We start from the raw sequence: 20,027 nt of genomic DNA, 5'->3' as shown, positions 1-20,027 counted from the left end.
AGCAGCCTGGATACTATCCAGTTTGCCCCGCAAGGGATGGAACTTGCATAAATCTGTGAGCGTTCAGACGCAGCATGTGGACAGCGCAACATTAACACCTGATATCATATTGCAGCTCAGTGTAACAAACTGAACTGTTGCATGCATGAACGGAGGATTATATGTGGTGAGCGCACATCGTTCACGGTTAAATATTTGAATTTTAGCGCAATGAAAGCTGCAGGGCTTACCTAACAAAACATTTCCTCTGTACTCGCCTAACCATTTCCAGTGTTTTACACATTCTGTGGATGCCAAGCAAATACCAGAGTAAAAATCTTGTTGGTTCCAGTTCATTGTGAATAAAAACAAATGTTGAGAAGAGATTTCAAGATGCTTTTAACATCTGACAAGAGTCTGCTCTGTGAAGCTCATGGGGATCAGTGTAACGCCAACTCAAAAATGAACTAAACCCAAATGAGAGCAGAGATTTTGGAGTAATAAAAGCAACAAGTTATATCAAAGTGGAGTCTCAGTCTCTAAATTTGGCCTTTGTTAATTCCAGTACAAGCGAACCATCCCATTCGTACTGCAGTTGAGAGGCTACTGAGGAGTAAGAAAAACACATGAAAGTGCATCAGTCAACTCTGCAGCGCTTGCTGCCACCTGTGGTTGTATTTCTGGGAAGGTGAACGCCAGACATGGAGGTTTTCTAATGGGGGAAACAGATTCATCATTTGCTTTGGAACAAAGTTACGTTAATGCATTAGATCATTAGTTATTCAGTGTGTCACAGCAAGTGAAGTTTCTAACCATTTCAATCCAGTGCAGATTTTCGGATAAGATTTAATGGCTTCTGGGAAGCTGTCATACCAAAATGAGTCAGTTTTCTCTCATTTTGTTCCACATTAATCATTTCACAACGCCTCCTAGTTAGCTGGGATCCTTGAAGAGCCATGCTTCCCCAACATCTCAGTTTTCAACCTGTAAAAAAACGGGGGACCTGATGGCAACAAGCTGCCACAACTATGTGCTGCATTTTCTCCCCTTGTTCACGATTACTTGGTTTTCATTATTTCTTTTTCTATTGGAGCAGAAATATACATTCACCAGTCTCTCCGATGGACACTGGTGTACTGTGCACAGACATTTTGGGGGTCAAGTAGTAAAAAAAAAGGGGGAACCTTGCATTAAGTAACCACAGGCAGCTTTAGCAGTATACATTTATTTTTAGAAGTGCTTGAACATTAGGCATAATCATACCATTTTGGACCTCATATAATAGTCTGGGGAAAAAAAAAAGATTTCAGAAGGGCACTTTTTTGTCCAGAGGAGAAAGAGCAGGTATTTAGCACCTGCTGCTGTCTATCTGTGCAGCTCCCTGCTGATAGCCAGACTCTTTAGTTATAAGCTACAAAACACTAATGCATCTAGGCATCAAAGAGAGGTAAAGTGAACTTTTTGAAGTTTAATCTGAGCATTAGAAGGGGGAAAATTTTGAATTCAGGTGACTTTGAACATGTCACGATTATTAGTGTCACACAGGCTGATCTGAGTATCTCGGGTTTAAAATGATAGAAAGGCAACAGTAGTTTAAGGGACTTCTCGTCACAACCAGTGTGTGAGGAATACTATCTCTGATTAAACAGCATTCTGCTTGACCAACACTCTGCATTTGTACCAACAAGAACAGATGTTCTTCATTTGAAAGCTCATGTTCGGAATAGGCGACTTGGACCGCTTCCCTCAATCCATCAGGGAATAGATTGCAGGTAATCAGATTAAGTGTCATTTCAGGGTGTGAGTAAGCACAAAACAACATCCAGGTTAAGAGCAGCCGCACTTAAACCCTGTTCCCAGCGCGCTCAAAGATGACTCACTATCCAGCCTCGTGCTGCCTTTTTCGTCATTCCTCTCATTGCTTGGAAACATCATCATCCTCTTAGTATTTCTGATTCACTCCCACGGGGAAACCACGGAGAGGGTGAAAGAGTGCAGGCTGCACATACAGGTGCACGCAAGAAAACCGGGGAGACTGCTTCAAATATTTATCATGACTCTGTTTATGCTGGAGCCGGGGCCTCTATACTGTAAGTAATGTTTGTGTTAATGAAGGAGAGCTTTCGGGATAATAAACAGACGTTCCTAAACTGCTCAGTATTTTACACTAATAACCCACATAAACCACCGACGAGAGCACCAAACTCGCCTTTGAGCCGGTTGCACTCGATTTTATGCCGAGTTTGTGTGTGTGTGTGTGCATGTGGGTCACGGAGACGAAGCAGGAGGAGAGGGGAGAGAGTTGTTTCTGCTGCAGCTCATTTTCATGAAATATTTCACATGAATATTGGCAGCACTAGTGCTGCAGAAGACAAAAGGAAATGAACCGTGGCTGCTGGAGCCAAACACAACACACTGTGTGAGAAAGTCTGCTCCAGTTGCTGCTCCCAAAACGGTGAGAGACAGAGCGAGCAACTCAAAGCGTCTTGGCATGTATTTCATGGACGATTAGTTTAAAAAAAAGAGCTGAAGAAAAATTGTGCTTCGTCATGTTTCATCGAAAACGGATTAAATACGCAGAATAAACAGTTACAAACAATAGGGAAATGTGGCGGGCTGTAAGATTCAGAGCACAAACTGACCGGCTGCTTTAGAGATGTTTATCTGAACTCTGTTTCAGTCCTCAGACTTTTTAGCTCTGCCATTTTAGGCACCAAGAGTAAACATTTCCTAAAATGAAACCCACGCTTTCTTTCCTGAAAGAAAGGAGATTAACCGAGGGAAGGATGGGGACACACTGGTGGGCGTTTGAGTGGGTGGAGTGAGGTGGGAGGGGTGTGTATCTTCCAGCAAATGACACTCTTCGTGTAAAGGAAGAGCAGAAGGCATCAGCTTTCTCCCATGCTACACATCTCGTTGATGAAAAGCACGACCCGAAGCCTCAGTAGAAACGTTTCTGACGTCACCGCTGTGACTCCAGCAGGGCTGTTGTGTGGGAGTACATATTAGACTTTCATTAGTCTTTCACAGTCTCCATAGCACTGTTATCTGCTTGGCATGTTGTATTCATTGTTGCTCTTTCACTAATACATCTACAGGACATGTTTTTGCTCAATTATTTGCTGGTAGTCCCGCTACTGAGCTGCCACTGGGTTCCTTCTCCAAGATCAGGAGGAATTCAACGGCAACCTTACAAACGTTTTGGGATCTGGATTTCTTACGTCAGTCAAACCGTGCAATTAATTTAATAAAATGGTTGCTTTAAAAATGTGAAAGAGGACGGTGGATCACTTCTGGTTTCTAGAGACCGTCCTCTCTCAGGACATGAGATGTTTGGAGCAGTAGAAACTGCACTTCTTGTAGGTACTGGCTTCCCCAGGAGCTGCTGGGGTCTTCTGTACTGCCATCATTCAGTCTGTCCTGTTCTCATCCATCACATCACTGTGTGCTTTGGCTCATCCACAGGACAGGTCAGGTCCAGACTGCAACAAACAACTAGACCTGCAGAGAAGGCTGAGCTTCCCTCCATCTTGGACTTGCGCTGGTGTTTGGTCAGATAGCATTGCTACAAATCCCACACAGCCACACAAAACAGTAGCTTTTTTTTTTTTTTTCGGTCTGATGTAATCTAATTTCAAATGTCATGTTTTCATGAACTATTAGTGGAAAACCATCATAATTAACAGAAATAAAGGTGTTCAAACATCCATCTGTGTGTAATTATTCTAGTGTTTTTCACTTTGTGATAAAAGTTCTTGAAATAAATGGGCTTTCAATGATTTACTGATTTACTGGATGGATCTGTGCGTTCTCAAGCAGAACCCAGTCTGCTGCAAATCACTGCTGGATACAACAACAAAACATCACAACTGTGAAACCTTCAAGCCAGTGGGTGACGCACTGATCCTCCCAACCCAGTTCACGGATATGTCGCACAGGTTGATGTCTGCTATACTTAAAGAGACAGAGAGACAGTTGAAGCTCTCATATAATGAGGGAGAGTCCATCTTACTGTCAAAACAACGCCTTTAGTCCACAGTGGCCACTTCTCCGCTCTGCCTCTTCTCCAGACTCTCATTCCATCTCTGAACCTATTATCCTCTGAGCAGCTGTCTCTTCTGCCATCACCCACAGTTTCTCATGCATACCACTTGACTTAGCTGATTTGTTCACCTTTTACAGTGTTTTAGGGACATTTCCATTGTCATTTACACTCTTATTTCTCCAGTATGAAGAGAACTTTAATTAGCATTTTGGGCACTGGGAAGTAGGTCAAAATAGTAGCGCAGGCACATTGTCATTTACAAAAGTACAGGAGGACGGCAGACTTTTTACAAAATGCTTTTTATAGCTGCAACTTTGAAGCAAAGGTTTGTACCAAATGGAAATTGTTGTGTGCTGTAATGCTTCAAGCTGTTTAAAGGAACATCCATGTGCAGAAATAAGGTCAGCAACATGGGGTAACATCAGTCATTTAAGAGCTCCAGGGGAGTCCTAACAGGGCTTAACCAAAGTATGAGTAACACTCTTTTCAAGCCCTCTGTTTAGAAAACGAGCAAAGCAGCAGAAATGCACAGAGGTTTAACTCTGGGTGCCCTCTGACAGCAGGCAGTCTTGAGGCAGACTGCCTGCTGTCTATTAGGTAAACACCATCTTGTCAGCAGTGATGGAGAGGCCATGTGAAGGGCAGGAACAGCAGCAGAGGATCGATGAGGCTCACTTTGAGGTGGCTGACATGCTTCCAAGAGAGTATGTCAGAAAGGAGAGGAGACCTATGCCAAAATGACAACTTGACAAAGCGAAGCTGATACACGGTGCAGGGGAAAGTGGTGCTTTTAATCACGTGCTGAAAAACCTTTTGTCTTTCTCAGAGCTCTTTCCCACATATCAAAACAGAATCAGCTCGGAGGGAGTGAAAGGTGTCAAAGCCAGTTAGCGGAGAAAAGAGGAGGAAACGCAGCCCACAGGGAAGCTGGTGTGGAATATAATGGAAAGTGACTGCTGCTGGATTCAGACAGGAAGCTTCAGAGTGGGGCAGGCTGACTGTATATTTACAGGGCGTGGTGACAGACATCAGGCAGAGTGTGAAAACTATCACTGCGCTGAACAAAATTCCTCAAATCACACAGTCTGTGCAAGGTAAATACTTGCAGGGTCTCCTACCGTGGCTACAAAAGGCAGCACCGAAACCTCTTTTATTGTGCGTTTGTTGCAGACGGGAAAAAAAGTAACACAACCAAGGAGTCTTTGATGTGGAAGTCTTCAGAAAACCCGTTGGCGTCCGAGCGAGCGGGACCTTTGAAAAAAAATAAATAAATTTGAGCTGCGGTAACTTTGTGAGCAGATGTGCTTTGAAGCTACACTTTGGTGCTATACTTTCCGCAGAGTAAGGTGTTTGCCAATCGTGAGCCTGAAAACGGCTCACAGTAAAAATCCACAGGGGCAATGTCTTAGTTCATCCTCCAGCAAATAGAGATTATCAAAGATGTTAGTTGTGGGAACTTGGCAAGACGGTGATATTTAAGAAACAGTAGAATGGGTTCATGAAAAATGTCACATGGCCCAGTTAAAATGAAATAAAACCTTCTTTTGTAGGACTTTGGCAGTAAGCCTGTTACACTGGATCCATTTTAAGGAAGAAAATATTAAAAAAGATAAATGAAATAAATTCTAAATCTAATTTATCATCTGCCCCACTAAAGAAGAATTTGTATCTCATAATCCTAAGTCAAAATTGGGTCATAGTTGCTCTGTACTTCACAGTTATGGGGTAATGAGATTACAAACTAAGAGGTAGTTCTCCCACTGATGAATAAAAATTATATATATTATATCGTATCTTCTAATTTTCTAATTTTGTGATGGCTCAAGGTGGTTTGCACTGGAAGAATCAGGGACCAAGAGGAAGTTTCAGTAAAAGGGTAAAAATGTCTAGATGGACTACTGCTGGCAGAAACTCTTCAAATAATTTAGAAGATGCTGCTTGTGCATCAGATCAAACCTTTTATGTTATTTAAATTATTATTATTATTATTATTATTATTATTATTATTATTATTTGGACTGATATTTTTATCTTAAATCTTGTGTTTTCATCAGATCCATGCGGAAAATCATCATAATTAAAAGAACAATAGACTTTAAGTAAGAATGTGTGTGATTATTCAATTTGGTGATTTGAGTTCCTGAGGGAATATGCCTTTTCAGTAATATTCTAATTCACTGAATATGACTGTAACTATGATTAGTCTGGGGGGGCGAAAGGGGGACACGCTTCCATAGCTCACTGTGAAAGATACCGTTTTAAATGAACCCAAGCTTGCTTTTGTATCGCGAGAACACACAAAAAAAAAGGTTTTTGGGGAAAGTTTAGCAGAGCAGGGATGGGGAAAGAGCTCCGCGGAGAGAGGGGGAGAGTCGCAGAGAGTTTCACCATTCCCATCCTCTGGAATGCATCCGCTGCTCTGACTTACCAGTGCAGAAATCAGCGCTCAGCTACGCGCGCATGAGTCATCTCCCAAAAGTTACAATGCGCATCCACTTATAGCAGCCGCAGGCGAAAGCTTTAAGTGACTTTTCCTCCTCTGCGCAGTTTTTTTCCCCCCCTGCTCAGAGCGTTTATTCAGCTGTTACCTGGAAGGAAGAGTGAAGCTGTCCTGAGTCGGGTCCAAGGCGAATCTCCTTCTTTGGAGAGAAGGTAAAGCACTCTGTTAACTTTGATTTATTTATTTATTTATTTATTTATTTATTTTTATAGTCTTGTTAGATGATATAACTGCGAGTTTATGTTGATTTTATTTCATGCGGATTTCTTATCTGCGTCTTTTTATTTATGCATTTTTTTTATTTATATATATATATATATATATATAATATTGTTTTTCCAGCTTGCCTCCAGACTGCAGAGGTCCTACGGTGCAGGGAGGGAAACGAGTGGAGCCCGTTAAGTTATTATTATTTCACCGAGCACCGGAGTTGCGCTCTTTGGAGAGGACATGCCGGGCAGAAAGTGTACAGGACGGCTGCTGCAGTTGGCCGTGGCTCTGCTGGCCTCGCTGTCGCTCCTTGGCGGACTCGGAGGCGCTGCAGAGGAGGTGGACACTGAGGACAGCGAGGCGGTGACCAGGCACACGGACACCAGAGCCAACAGGGCCAAGAGGAGAGGGGGGACGGATGTCCTCAGAGGGTAATGCGTCTGTCGTTTCTTTTTTCTTCTCCTTCTCCTTCTCCTTCTTCTTTTTTTTTTTTTAATTTAGATGAACATCATTTTAAGCTGTTTTATTTGAACCTCGGAGCAGGTGTCATTACTGCTGCTTTGTTGTTGTTGTTGTTGTTTTTTGAGGAACACTGTAGGTCAAAACTCATTTTTGTATGCGTGTGCGCGCGTGTGTGTGTCCTTTAATAAGGCATGCTGAGACCTATGGGTGACATTGTGTGTGATGGGAAGTTTGGAGCAAAGTTTAGTAATTAAATACTGGCAGGAATACCGCATTCCTGCTGACTGCAATAATAAATTACTTCCAAACAAAGAAGGCCATTGGTCTTGTGTGGCTGTGGCAGAAAGAGGAGGGGTAGGTAGAGGGGGTTGAGGGAGTGCAGGGGGTGGAGATGGGGGTGGAGGGTGGGGGGACTAACAGCCTAATCCTCCTTTTAGTCAAATACACCACACCCCAGTTGTGGATAAATCACATCTGCAGCTGTTCACAGTGGGTCACTGCTGGAGAGGTTGTGTGTAATGTGATTTTGTGTGTGTGTGTGTGTGTGTGTGTGAGAGAGAGAGAAACAGAGAGAGAGACAGACAGACAGACAGAAGGAAAGCAATAAAGAAAAGAGTGAATGCATGCGTCCAGTGATGACAGCAAACAGCTGATGGAGGTCAGATAGCAGACAGCTCAATGAGCTCTCTCTGCAGGCGTTTCTATTTGACATGGCTGACTTTAATGTGTCGCAACATCTGGGTTCAAAGGCAGGAAGTGCATTCGGCCTGCACACTGTGTCACGCTGACTTACCACCGTCTCACACACCCGAGCCGATTCATTATTCACCTCACGAATCTGCTCCGAGTTACGATGCACATCTTCCCTCCGGGACCAGTGTGGGCTCAGCGGGGGATCACAAGTTCACACATGTTGACATGTTTCAGGCCTGTAGGTGGCAGGATGGTCACGGTGTTTTCTAGGAGGATGTTTTCCTTATGCAGATGTGGTAAACAGGAAGTTTTTTTTATTTATTTATTTTTTTACCTCCAAGTTAACACCAATCCGCCTTCTTCCGGCCAACACGTGTAATAATCGCTGTTTCCACTTATGACCAACTCCTATTTCTCTTAGGGACAGTGCCTCATAACAGAGAGGAATGTGCTGCAATGCTCAGAGAAGGTAGTTTTTGAATCCAACTACAAGATTGTCCAGATATACGTGTAGCCAAAACTTTTGTACATTTTTCTTAAACTCAAAAAAGTGCCACCAAATTTTCATGAAGTCATTTGGTGCTTTTATAGATCAAAAATCTTGGGAGTTCTTAGTTTTGATTCATTTTGTGAACTGAAATCAAAGGACAGTTGACTCTTGTTTTAAAATATAAATGACCTGCCTCTCAGTGCTAACAAAACAGTTTTTACCATTTGTAGCTTTTATTAAGAGCCACAAAAGAAATTCTGAAAAAGAAAAACAGAATTAGCTCATTATATGAACATATTTCATGTAAAGCACAATAACTTAGAGGGTTTGTAGAGATGCTCCAATCAACTGGGACAACATTTGGGTCAAGTGCTGGTCCAAGGATTACAATGCTCAATCGTAGCTCATTTGATTTAGTTGTCCTATTCATTGGTCAAACCAATACTCAGATTTTGTGCCAAAATGATTCAATCCATATAATGTACTTTGATGCACTTTTTCTGAGCATAATAAACATTACATAAGGATTGGAGATGTGTTGTTTACTGCATAGATGGGGAAATTGTTTCATTTTCAGCTGGATTAAAAACGTCTACTGCTTTCAAGGAACCTGCACCATTTTTTCCCCCATTTAGCTGTAATAGTCAGGAGAATAAAATAAACTGAAATTAGCCAGGCAGACTTCAAAGAAAAACCAAACATGTATATTTATTTGGAAAATCCTGATTATTGGCTCTCTTGGGTTGCGTTTTTATTTTAATGTGACTGTCTGTCCAATTTAGTTAAACCTAATGGCAAGCTGCATCATGATTAATCAAATAAAGTTGGGAAGTGATTTATTAGGAACTTAATGTCTCTCTTTCTCACCGTTTATTCAATGTCTCATGCTGTTTTTATTTTAATTATGTAAAGCACTTTGAAATGCCTTGCTGCTGAAATGTGCTATACAAATGAAATTTGATTGATTGATTGATTGACTAGGACTTTAGTTACTTTTTTAGAGCTCAAAAGTAACGAGGCATTTCTGCTTCTTACTGTCGTTGGTCTTAAATCGCAAAGAAACTCAAAGCCCTCTGTCTTATTGTTGTGCATTTGCACAGGATATTACGAGAAGCATTGATTTCTGGCTGTGTGTGGGAAGGAAAAGCAGTGTTTGATTTTCTAGCTCATTTCCATGAAGAAAAGAAAATCCCCACAGAACTCTGACAGAGATGAAGGTGAACTAAATCACTGGGATTAGAATTGAAATCCCTGTGTTTTGGCTTTGTCTGATATGTTAAGAAACTTGAGCAGAGAGCAGCTGTGAATCCGGAGCTCAAGGAAGCTGTCAGCGTCGTACACTATGCAGTCACTTTGGTCAAATGTGTGGACAACAGAAACCTAAAATGACCTTGTTTTCCACAGACCGAATGTGTGCGGCTCCAGAAATAGTGCCTACTGCTGCCCAGGCTGGAAGACTCTCACAGGAGGAAACCAGTGCATTGTTCGTAAGTATCGCCTCCCACCAGTCACTGGTCTCTGATTCGAAATGTCAAGACAGGACTTAAGTCCCGCTTCGCAATTGGTTCAATTAAATCGCCTGTATTTCAGCTAATAATCAGCAGCAGTGGAAAAGTAGGCTCAACATTCTTTGACTCACTGCAGCCGTCAGCAGAGTTAATGAAAAAGAGCTGAAGCAGAGTGAAATGAAAACATAGAGCAGCAGCACCAGAGGTTTGCTGCAGTTCAGAGTAAATTGTGGTCCTGTCCTTTTGGTCGCCATGGTGATCTGCTGCTTCCTGTTGCCACTCCCACTTTTACTGCCACACTTTCACTGACAAAGTGTAGAAAAGGTTTGTGTTTATGGGATGGAGACAATACATTAAACACTAAACAATTTAAAGTAGTGATAGATGACCTTCTCATTCTAATTTGCGTAGTAGTTTTTAAATGGTAGAAGACATGAGAGAAGAAGACTTTATTTTCTAACTAATAGCTTCGAAAGTTTAAAAGAAAGTAACTTACTGACTTGTGGAACGTGTTCTTTATGTCAACTTCAGTTTTTTTGACCAAACTAAATCGCCTCTCCACGCCATCAATTTCAAAGTTAAAATTGATTTCTACATAATAATGACTTATTCAATTTCTTCAACACAAAAATAAGTTAATTGCATGAAAAAAAATTCACCCCCTTCAAGTCAGTATGTAGTAAAAGATCCTCTGTCTCTGCTTGGAGATCAGCTGTTAATACCTTTTCAAGTCCAGACACAAATTCTCAATAGGACGGAGGTCTGGTCTTGGACTAGGCCACACCAGAGCAGCCACCTTCTGTGATGTCTTCTATGTAGCTTCAGCCTGAACGCTTTGCGTCGTTGTCTTACTGGAGAATAAAAATGCTCTCTGAAGCTGTAGTTCCCTGGCAGATGGAAACAAAAAGTCCTCCAGCATTTTCTGCATTCACTTTACCCTGCAGCTTTATAAGCCTTCCAGGGCCTGATGCCAAAAGCAAAGCAACCCCACAGGATGATGCTGCCACCACCGTTCTTCACAGTGTTGAAGACCATGGTGATGTGCTTTGCTTGGTGTTGTATTCTGTTTACCTCACTGTTGCTCTGTTGGCGCATCGAGGGAACAGTCAGTCTAAGCCAAGAAGTATCTATTAACAAATCAATTCTGGTTTTCTGTTGCTATTTCATAGCAAAATTAATGCAAGCAGGTCCAATAAAATGTTAAATATGGTTCAGTTACAGTTTGAGTCTTTCGAAGCATTTCGGTGCATAGCGATAATTAAGCTGCTATTTGTTCAAATCAAAGTGTGTCCAAGGAAGCCAGAAGACAATGTGCTGTCCTGAGTGTGGAGATAAAAGTAAAACTAACAGGAAAATACGATAGATGAGGAAGTTTGTTTCAACTGGATGGTGACAGGAACGAGAAGGGACGGAAAACACTTGTTACGCAAAATGAAAATGTTGTTAAAGAGCAATAATTGAATACACACATGAGAGATGTGAGTATTTCCCATGTGTGTCCACTCTCTGGTGGAGATAATTATGAGAGTGTAATTTCTAAGGAAATGCTTCAAGCCTAAATAAAAAAGATCCAAAAAGTTCTGCTTTCCAAAACCGTAAGCTATGATGGTGATATGGACTTTAAACTTTATCACTGTATTTTGTAGTATTGATTGGTTTAACAATAAAAGTGATGGTAAAAAGGCATTTCCAGCTTCTTTGGAGTCATTTTTTAAGGCAACTGTTTGGCAATGACATGCAGTCACAACCTCATAAAGACAAATAAAGCTCCTGAAATCCTCAGTTAAGCTTATTTTGGAATTTATTCATATTTATTAGTCGAACCAACAGTGGAGGAACTAGAAAAAAATAACAATCCCAAGAATAGTGTCATCATGAATTGAAATGTGTTGTTGTTGTGATTAATCACAGTCGTTATCACGGCAATAAACTTTTTATGACAACAAAGTACACGATAAATGCCCGTCCCTCCTGGAAACATGCACAACCAGACTTAACTCCCATTTTACATTCATGTGAAAAGGAAGGCCTCTCCTGGGAAAACGTAACTATAATATTTTTAAAACACGACAGAGATTGGTCCTCTGGAAGAAAAAAATGTTTAGACAGTTATGATCGTCTTTACGTTGTTACACAAATGTGCTTGAAAGAGAAAATCAAGACATCAGCCGAGTTGGACAAAAGTTTTTGGCACATTTTTGAGAGAGGATTTCTATAGTCTTGCAGATTCTGAACAGATGCAGGAACAAGTGCTCTTGTTTCATCCTCCAGCAGCAGAACATAAAAAAAAAACAATAATTTCTTATGAACAGAGATTCGATTTTATTAACCAAGGGACTTTAGGAAGATACATTTACCTTTATCTTGGAGTTTTATTTATTTTTTCCCTGATGTTTGCTCATATGCTCCACATTTAATGGTTCTAACTGGAAGTAACACAGCTGTTAAGAGTTTGAGCAATGTTGAAGTTGGTTCTGATGTTATTCTTTTTCTCCGGTGGTATTGTTTACCTATTGCTTCCCGCTCGCTCCTTCGTCTCCCGGTGTTTCAATCCGGAGACAGGAAAGTTTGAGGAGTTTTCAGAGTTGTGTGACTAAGCTCAGGCTGTACAGCTGGCAGGATGCCGGTCCCGGCTCTAATGACATGGTTTCGCAGTGGGATTCTTAGAGAAGGGGTCAGTGGCAGGACTTCACCTGACAGCAGCTGGGAGCAGTGGACCTCGCCAGAAACAGTCTGGGTGGAAAAAATAAAAAAAATGGAACAAACGAACAGACTGCGACAACTGGAAACACTCAACGAAACTCTAAGCTGAAAATAGCTCGGCTGCCAGGTGTGCTTTGTCAAATTCGAATAATGTTTTTGCGATCCTTCTTGAGATTTTACGAATGAAAGTTCAGTCTGAGGTTGAGATCATCGTCTAAGCTGCACCAAAAGAAACTCGCAGCAGAAATTTAAAACCTGCGGTTGACAGGTTGACAAGCAACAGACACAAAACGCACATTTTCTCACATGAATAGCAGCGACAAGACGCTGGCGCCACAGCTCGAGAATTGCACAGTGTTTTGTCTTTTGAATTACCAAGTGTTTTGTTCCCGTTTTCAGCGATCTGCCGGAGTACGTGCGGAGACGGTTTCTGCTCCAGACCCAACATGTGCACCTGCCCCAACGGACAGATTGCCTCAACCTGTGGATCGAAGTCAGGTCATTCAACAATTCCTCTCTTCTTGTTATGTATGTTTTCTTTATTTTTATTGTATTTATCACATCGGTCGGAGTTCAACTGGCTCTACACCAATAGATAAGAATGGAATGGATTTTAGAGAGTTCAGTCCAAATCCCACCCTTATCTTTACATTTTCATTTGGATGAAATAGTTTTTAAAATAGCATTTAGTCATCTCACAATCAGTAAGAGTGTGTAGATCACGAAAATATGCAGGACTGCTTGGTTGAGTCTTAGCTCTAGTAAATATCTAATTTCCTGAGCACTGTCTAATGCGGCAAAAATAATACTAGGTCAAAGAATCGTCTGAACACAACCATGACGCCGCCTCCAGATTGGAGCAATTGATACATGTTGCAATCACGTTTTTTGGAAGAGCAGCCAATCTCGTGGGCTGTTGTGTTTGTGTGCATGTGTGTGTGTGTGTGTGTGTGTGTGTGTGTGAGCGGACTATCTGCGGTTGTGTGTGTTTTGGAAGACGTCCACAGTCAACATCTCCTCCATCTTTCTCTCGCAGCTCCCAGCACTTCAGCACTTCATATGTTCAAACAGCAAAAAAAAAACTCTTGGATATTATATCTCAGCTCAACTGTTGAGAAAACGCTTAGAGTCAATCTTGTTTGCGCTTTAAACGTCTTCCAAAGTATTACATGTTTGGTAAACAGCTGCGACGTCGGTTTGATTGTGTGTTTTTTTCACTTTGTTCCACCCGCAGTCCAGCACTGTAACATTCGCTGTATGAACGGAGGGACGTGTGCGGAGGACAACTGTCAGTGTCAGAAGGGCTACGTTGGAAACCACTGCGGTCAACGTAAGAATGACCTCCACCCACTGGGTTGTGGTCGTGTTAAAGCTGTGGTTTTGGTGTTTTGGCTGCTGTTGTTGTTGATTTATGGAAACTGAGGAAAAGGACGTTAAAGAACAGAGTTCATGCGTGCAAAGCAGCGACTTGGTCATCACAATGGCTGCGTATTGCACAGCTTATCAGCTACTTGACTGTGAGTGGTGCCGTAATTTGATTTGAAACTGGTCCGGGTTACTGAGTTAATAAATCAGTAGGGAATTAAGGCCATATTTTTCCAGACTTCTACACAACCTAATGCTTATTTTTTCAACCACAGGAATCCGGGCGCATGAAGCAGACCTTTTTTTTTTTACAAGGGGTGTGAGAATAGACCGGGGGAGACAGCGGGGACCTCACGTTTATTAATCTGTTAACAGCTACATTATCTGCAGAGCGGTAGTCAAAATAATTTCAGCCTGTTTATGACTCTTTGTGGGAGAAACCGTGTTCATTAATCACAACATATTAAAAATCCTGATTTGACACCAGTGAAGGATTTATCTACTGAAGTGGCAAAAATCAGTAAACAGGTCATAAGTAGTTTCACAAGTCTTGGTCTTACTTATTAAACACATTGTGAGATTTATAAAACGATACTTTTCTAGCTTTCTATCACTGGTAACTGTACTGCAGAAGAGCAAGCTCATATTTGGTTTCAACGAGTAATACTCCATACAGACATCTGGTTTCTGCTCATCTGAGCTTATCCAATCAAGGCAGGTCCAGTTGTGTAAGATGGAAAGTGTCTCCTCCAATGGGACATGACTTGTAAAGCCCCATAATGTCCTGTTTCTCAGTCAAAAGCCAGTAGAATTGGCTTATTCCTGTTCTTACTCATCATGCTAACAACTGTTAGCAACATACAATCTCAACCGGGGAATTTAAACTCTGATAAAAGCAAAATGAGAATGAAAACAGGACTAATCCATGCACAGTGTTAAGGAGCTGCACAGTTTGTTGGTGACCTGGTGGAGTTAGCATGAATTGTATTTAAAAGCGCTGTCAACACCAGTTCAAACATTAGCAACATAGAAGCAGATTGCAAACAGTTTTGATGGAAATGAAACTTTAGCTATGCAAACAACAGGATGTTAAATCTGACCGTCTTTAGACTAAACGCGTCGTCTTGTACATAGAACCTAAAACCCTCTGTGCAAATGTGGCTTATTCTCCCATAAAAAGAAATAAGCTGTCTTGTTCCCTCATAACTCACAGAGATCCTGGGAAAACTTTAACTCAGCAAACAGCTGATTAAATCATTGAGAGTTACTTCCCTTCAGAGATACAGACTCAAACCGTGCCCCTAAATTAAATGAAAACAACGACAACAACAACAACAAAAAAACAAAGGTTATCCGCTTTACGCACATTATCACAATCATTGATAAAACTTTAATTTAGACTCAATGTCTTCATGTTGTCTCATGGTTATTTTTTATTTTTTTTGCCTTTTTTCTCCCTCAGCGGTTTGTGAAAATGGCTGTCTGAACGGAGGAAGGTGCGTGGCTCCCAACAGATGCGTTTGTACGTACGGCTTCACCGGAGCCCAGTGTGAGAGAGGTAATGAATCCCACACAGCTTTTCTCTTCTCCTCCCCTTCATCCCACATCCATCCCACTTTCGATTTCCTCCACATTCCAGACTCTCTGCTGCTGCTGCTGCTGGACAGGCTTTCAGATCAGCACGTGCGGCTTTTGTAAAAACGTGACTCCACGCTGAACGTTTTTGCCGTTTCCTGTGACCGCCCGGTCGCTCGGTCATGCCGCGCGACACAAGAACTCGGTTTTGTCGAGGAACGTTTGTGTGTCAGGCTCAGGTTCAGAAATGACCATTATTTTCCACATCTGCTCTGAAACGACACTCTGGGGAGCGTAACGACGCCGTGATCGCGCACTGTTTGGTAACTGAAGACCTCCAGTCCTCCTGCGGTTGCTCTTTGGCATATGTAAGCAAAGACTCCCCAGTACACAAGCACCACGCTCAAAGTACGGGCAATCAGTGCTGCGTTTGAGGTGAACGTGTGTGTGCTCAAGCGTGTTCTCGTGCGTGTTGCAGCAGTGACCTGCAGGGGTCAGCGTGACGGCCTCGTAACACTAATATTTGGACCGACAGCACGGCTCTTAATTAGTTGTGTCCTTTTAACAAGACGATGCTTTGTGGACCTCTCTATCAGACTTGTCCGTTAGTTTACATCATTGTTTTCTTTAAGCCATCTAACTAGTGAGTACAATCTAGTTGCCCCTCAGTTTGTTGCCGTGCCTTATCTTGTTGGGCGGCCTGCTGCTCGCTGTGTGTTTGTGCTCTTTTTTTTCATGTGAAAGTCAGGCTAGATGGTATGTAGGGACTACTACGCACATTTTCATGGCTACTGGCCCGAAAGCAGAGTCGAAAGGCACATCTGGTTTTAAAACTTCGATTTGCTAAGCAGAGTGGGGAGAATGCAAACAGACCATTTGCTCTCAGCTGTATTTATATCTTGCATCGAAACGAAACTTTGACTCTGGAATCCCGTCGTCGTATTTTTCTGCAGTGATTTAATAAACAGTGTTCTTGCAAAGCCGGCCATACTCCTTGACCTTGTTTCACACTACAACCTCAGATTTCAATTTATTTTATCTGGACGGTACGTGACAAACCGACACAAAGCAACACATGTATTGGATTTGAAATTGTACGCAATTTTCATTATTTCCACAAATAAATACTTGGAAAGCGCACATCCATTTTTCGCTGCAGTTTCAGCTGCAAAGTCTGTTGAGGTCTTTCTCGATCAGTCATGCGTCGCTAGAGACTTAAATGTTTTGCCCGTTTTTTTAAATACTTGTAGCTCTCAGTTGGATTTGAGCAAAATGTTTTAAAGTTTGGCTGCAGATCCCCAACTAGATCTAAGTCAGATCTAGGGTCCAGTTTGGATATTAATAACGATAAAAACATTCTTAGGCTAATTGTTAATAGAACTATTAATTTGCCAAGTTGGGCAACAACTTAATTATCAAGAAAATAACAGCAAAGTTGTCCAGTGTCACTTATTGTCTATAAATCCCTGCCTGATGAGGCCTCAAGTTTAGATGAAGGCGTAAGTTCAGCACTGGCATTTTTTGAGCAGCAAGATACAACACGTTCTTTTGATAATAAACAGGAGTTTATTAACAAAAAGACTTCAGCCTTAAAAAACACTTTAATCAACAAATTTGCTATACTAGTAGCCCCCAACGAAACTGAGAAAAAGATAAAACAGTGATGAAACATATAAACTACTAAAGGCAAAAAACATCGGAAGAAATATTGAATAAAATGATGCAATTATGTCACATGAACTGTAAAGGTTGAGAAATCAGTTTTATTGAAGAGGGATTTATAAATGGCTAAGCTAGTTGTTAGTTAATTTTAGTTTGCACCAAAACATGCTTAAGCTTTGATGAGAAACATTTCAGTGCAGCTCGACGTTTCAGCTCGTTGCCCTGCAGGAGGATGAACCTGCAATCTGCTGCAGTCTCCAGCAGGTTTTCTTCCAGGTGTACATTGTATTTAGCTCCATCTTTATCTCCCCATCCACTACGACCAGTTTCCCGTCTCTGCTGAGGAAAATCATTGCCACAGAACGATGCTGTCGCCACCATGTTTCACTGAGGGGATGGTGTGTTCAGTGCCGTGAGCTGACGCTAAGTTTTCTGCCCACACAGCAGTCGGAATGTAGATCAAAAAGTTTTGGTCCCGTCTAACCAGAGCATCTTCTTCTGTGTTTTCTGTTTTCCCACATGGTTTGTGGCGAACTGTAAACAGGACCTCATATGACTTTCTGTAAGCCAAAGCAGGCTGGGAGCCACTCATCCACAGCAAGCCAGACCTACGGCGTACACAAACAATAATTGTCTCGTGTGAGCCTTCCACCTAAGCCGCGGATCACCTCCGAAGTTCCCATGTTTATCTTGGATGCTTCTCCGATTAATGTTTATCATTGTAGGTGGATTGCCAAGCCTCGGTAGGTTTGCGGTTGTGCCGTGCACTTTTCCTCGTTGAGTGATGACTTAGGCAACGCGTTAATGAGCAGTTCAAAGACTGTGATCATGTTTTATAACCTGAATCTGCTTCAAACATTTTCCATAACGTTCTCCCTGGGCTGTCTGCTGTGCTCCTTGATCATCCTGATACATCCTGATGTTCTGAACAAATTTAACTGAAGAGCTGGATTTATAATGGGGATTTATACTGGGACTAAACCACACACACAGGCAGAGTCTACCTACTATTTTACTTTCAAAAACAATTTAAAAGTTAGAGCAGATGGGGCTGAATTCACACCCCAGTTTACAAATATGCATATCAAAAAATCCGTGTCACCGGTTTGTGCTCTTGTGATGTCCTATTACATAAAATCTCAGTAAAACAAACTGCTTATATTTGTAAAGTCACTAAATGTAGTAAAAAGTTCAAGGGCTGTAAATACTTTAGCAAGTTTGTTCGACCCCTTTTTTTTATAGTGCGTTCTCCTGTTTTGGTCAAAATGTCACACTTTTGAGGCAAAAAAAAAGCAGATTCACATCATTAAATATAAATAAGATGAATTCATGTGATGCGAGAATCCGGCTACGGGAGGCTTGGACTGAGTTAACCCAGCTTCACCCCTCCAGGTGTTTGGAGCAGAAATCTGGAGGCCTTGGCTGGTATCTGTGCTCAGCCCATAATATCTGTTCATTTAAAAAACCAACAACCCTTCAGGCTCAGGTAATGAGCTGCTTTCAGCCGATATTAAAAACAACAGTTTTATTTGCCGAGACTGTTTAGAGAATTTATGCCTCGGCGTTAACGGTGCTACGGCAAAGGTTTTCGCTCTTTTTCCTTTTCCCCATGAGATTACGTCATTGTGCATGGCTTCCTGATTGCTTTCTTTTGGCTTGATATTCTCCATAATTTCCTGTGGTTGTTGTCCTTTCGATCATGCTGCTGCAAAGCTGTGCTTAAGGTCAACCATTCGGTTTCTTCTAGAAATCAGATTCAACCGTTCTCATCAATTACTAAAAAACTTCCAGGTCCCGAAGCAGCAAAAACGACCCCCAGACCGTCACCGCACCGTGTCTGACTGTCGGCGTGTTGTTGGGACCCAGTTCTTCCAAAATGTTCCACTTTTATTTGTCAATCCACTATTTTCCGAAAACTCTGAGGGATCATAAAGAGGCTTTTGGCACACGTCTGATGAGGGAGTTTGTGTTTCTTTAGGTTCCTTTAACATTTTACACCTTTGGCCATTTCTGCCCAGTCTCTCTCTCTCTTTTTTTTTTTTGAAGTGTTTAATCGTGATTAAACACTTTGGACGAGGCAAGTGAGATTGTTCCATATTTTCTCTATTTGTGGATAATGGTTTCAGTTCACATTTGCAAGCCACCATAAAATGTGGTTAATCTCAGCTAATTTATGATTTAAAAGTTTTTCCACAATACCTCAAGTTGGTTTAGATCACTTTTTCCCTTAATAAGTGAAATCATTTCAAAACTTCTCTGTCATTTGCCCTTTTTTTAAAACTTATTTGAAACCTTTAAGAACAACAAAAAGCAACAAACAAACAACAAACAAACAAAAAAAAACGTTTGAGGCAGGAAATAACTTTTAAAGCGTCGTGGTTTGGGTGCGTCCGTCTTTTAGATTAAAGTTGCGTTTTAAACATGTTAATTTTCTAGTTGTGAAGGGATTCCTCCGTGCCATTCTCTCGTGTTCATCTTCATTTAGCATTTTGGTCAAACAAAACGACCTGAAGGACGTAGACGACGTACGGACACAGTGGTATTTTCGGCTGACTTTTCTTTCTGGAATTTCTTTGGCCGGAATCCATCGCCTCCCTGAGGGAAAGTCATTGTGCTCTCACATAAACACAAGCACATGCATGAAGCACATGTGTTTGCAGACCCCACTTGATTTTAATGCAATTTACAGAACTGTGCTCCATTATGGCTTGATCTTATCACATTAGCAAAATCACGAGGTTTCTAAACACATGTGATCCGATCGGGTGAGCAGCACTCAGGACTCCTGAGGTTTTCTTGGATGTAGGAAAGTGGGACGGAGACATCACTGCAGCA

At 41.6% G+C, this 20,027-nt stretch overlaps 1 protein-coding gene across 1 annotated transcript in view; it reads left to right on the top strand.

Moving 5' to 3' along the window:
* The first annotated feature begins 6,382 nt into the window (after positions 1 to 6,382).
* Positions 6,383 to 20,027, top strand: part of fbn1 (fibrillin 1) — a 66,347-nt gene continuing 52,702 nt past the window's right edge. Inside the window, exons 1-6 of the mRNA XM_007563930.2 lie at positions 6,383 to 6,676; positions 6,867 to 7,165; positions 9,784 to 9,866; positions 12,990 to 13,088; positions 13,825 to 13,920; positions 15,418 to 15,513. Of these exons, the coding sequence (XP_007563992.1) occupies positions 6,975 to 7,165; positions 9,784 to 9,866; positions 12,990 to 13,088; positions 13,825 to 13,920; positions 15,418 to 15,513 (565 nt within the window). The 5' untranslated portion in view covers positions 6,383 to 6,676; positions 6,867 to 6,974. The remainder of the gene's footprint in view (positions 6,677 to 6,866; positions 7,166 to 9,783; positions 9,867 to 12,989; positions 13,089 to 13,824; positions 13,921 to 15,417; positions 15,514 to 20,027) is intronic.

Source organism: Poecilia formosa, unplaced genomic scaffold (assembly GCF_000485575.1).
Source record: "Poecilia formosa unplaced genomic scaffold, Poecilia_formosa-5.1.2 Scaffold153, whole genome shotgun sequence".
NCBI classification, from domain to species: Eukaryota; Metazoa; Chordata; class Actinopteri; order Cyprinodontiformes; family Poeciliidae; genus Poecilia; species Poecilia formosa.
Note: the sequence above shows the minus strand (reverse complement) of the source record. Positions and strands in the feature narration are given on the sequence as shown.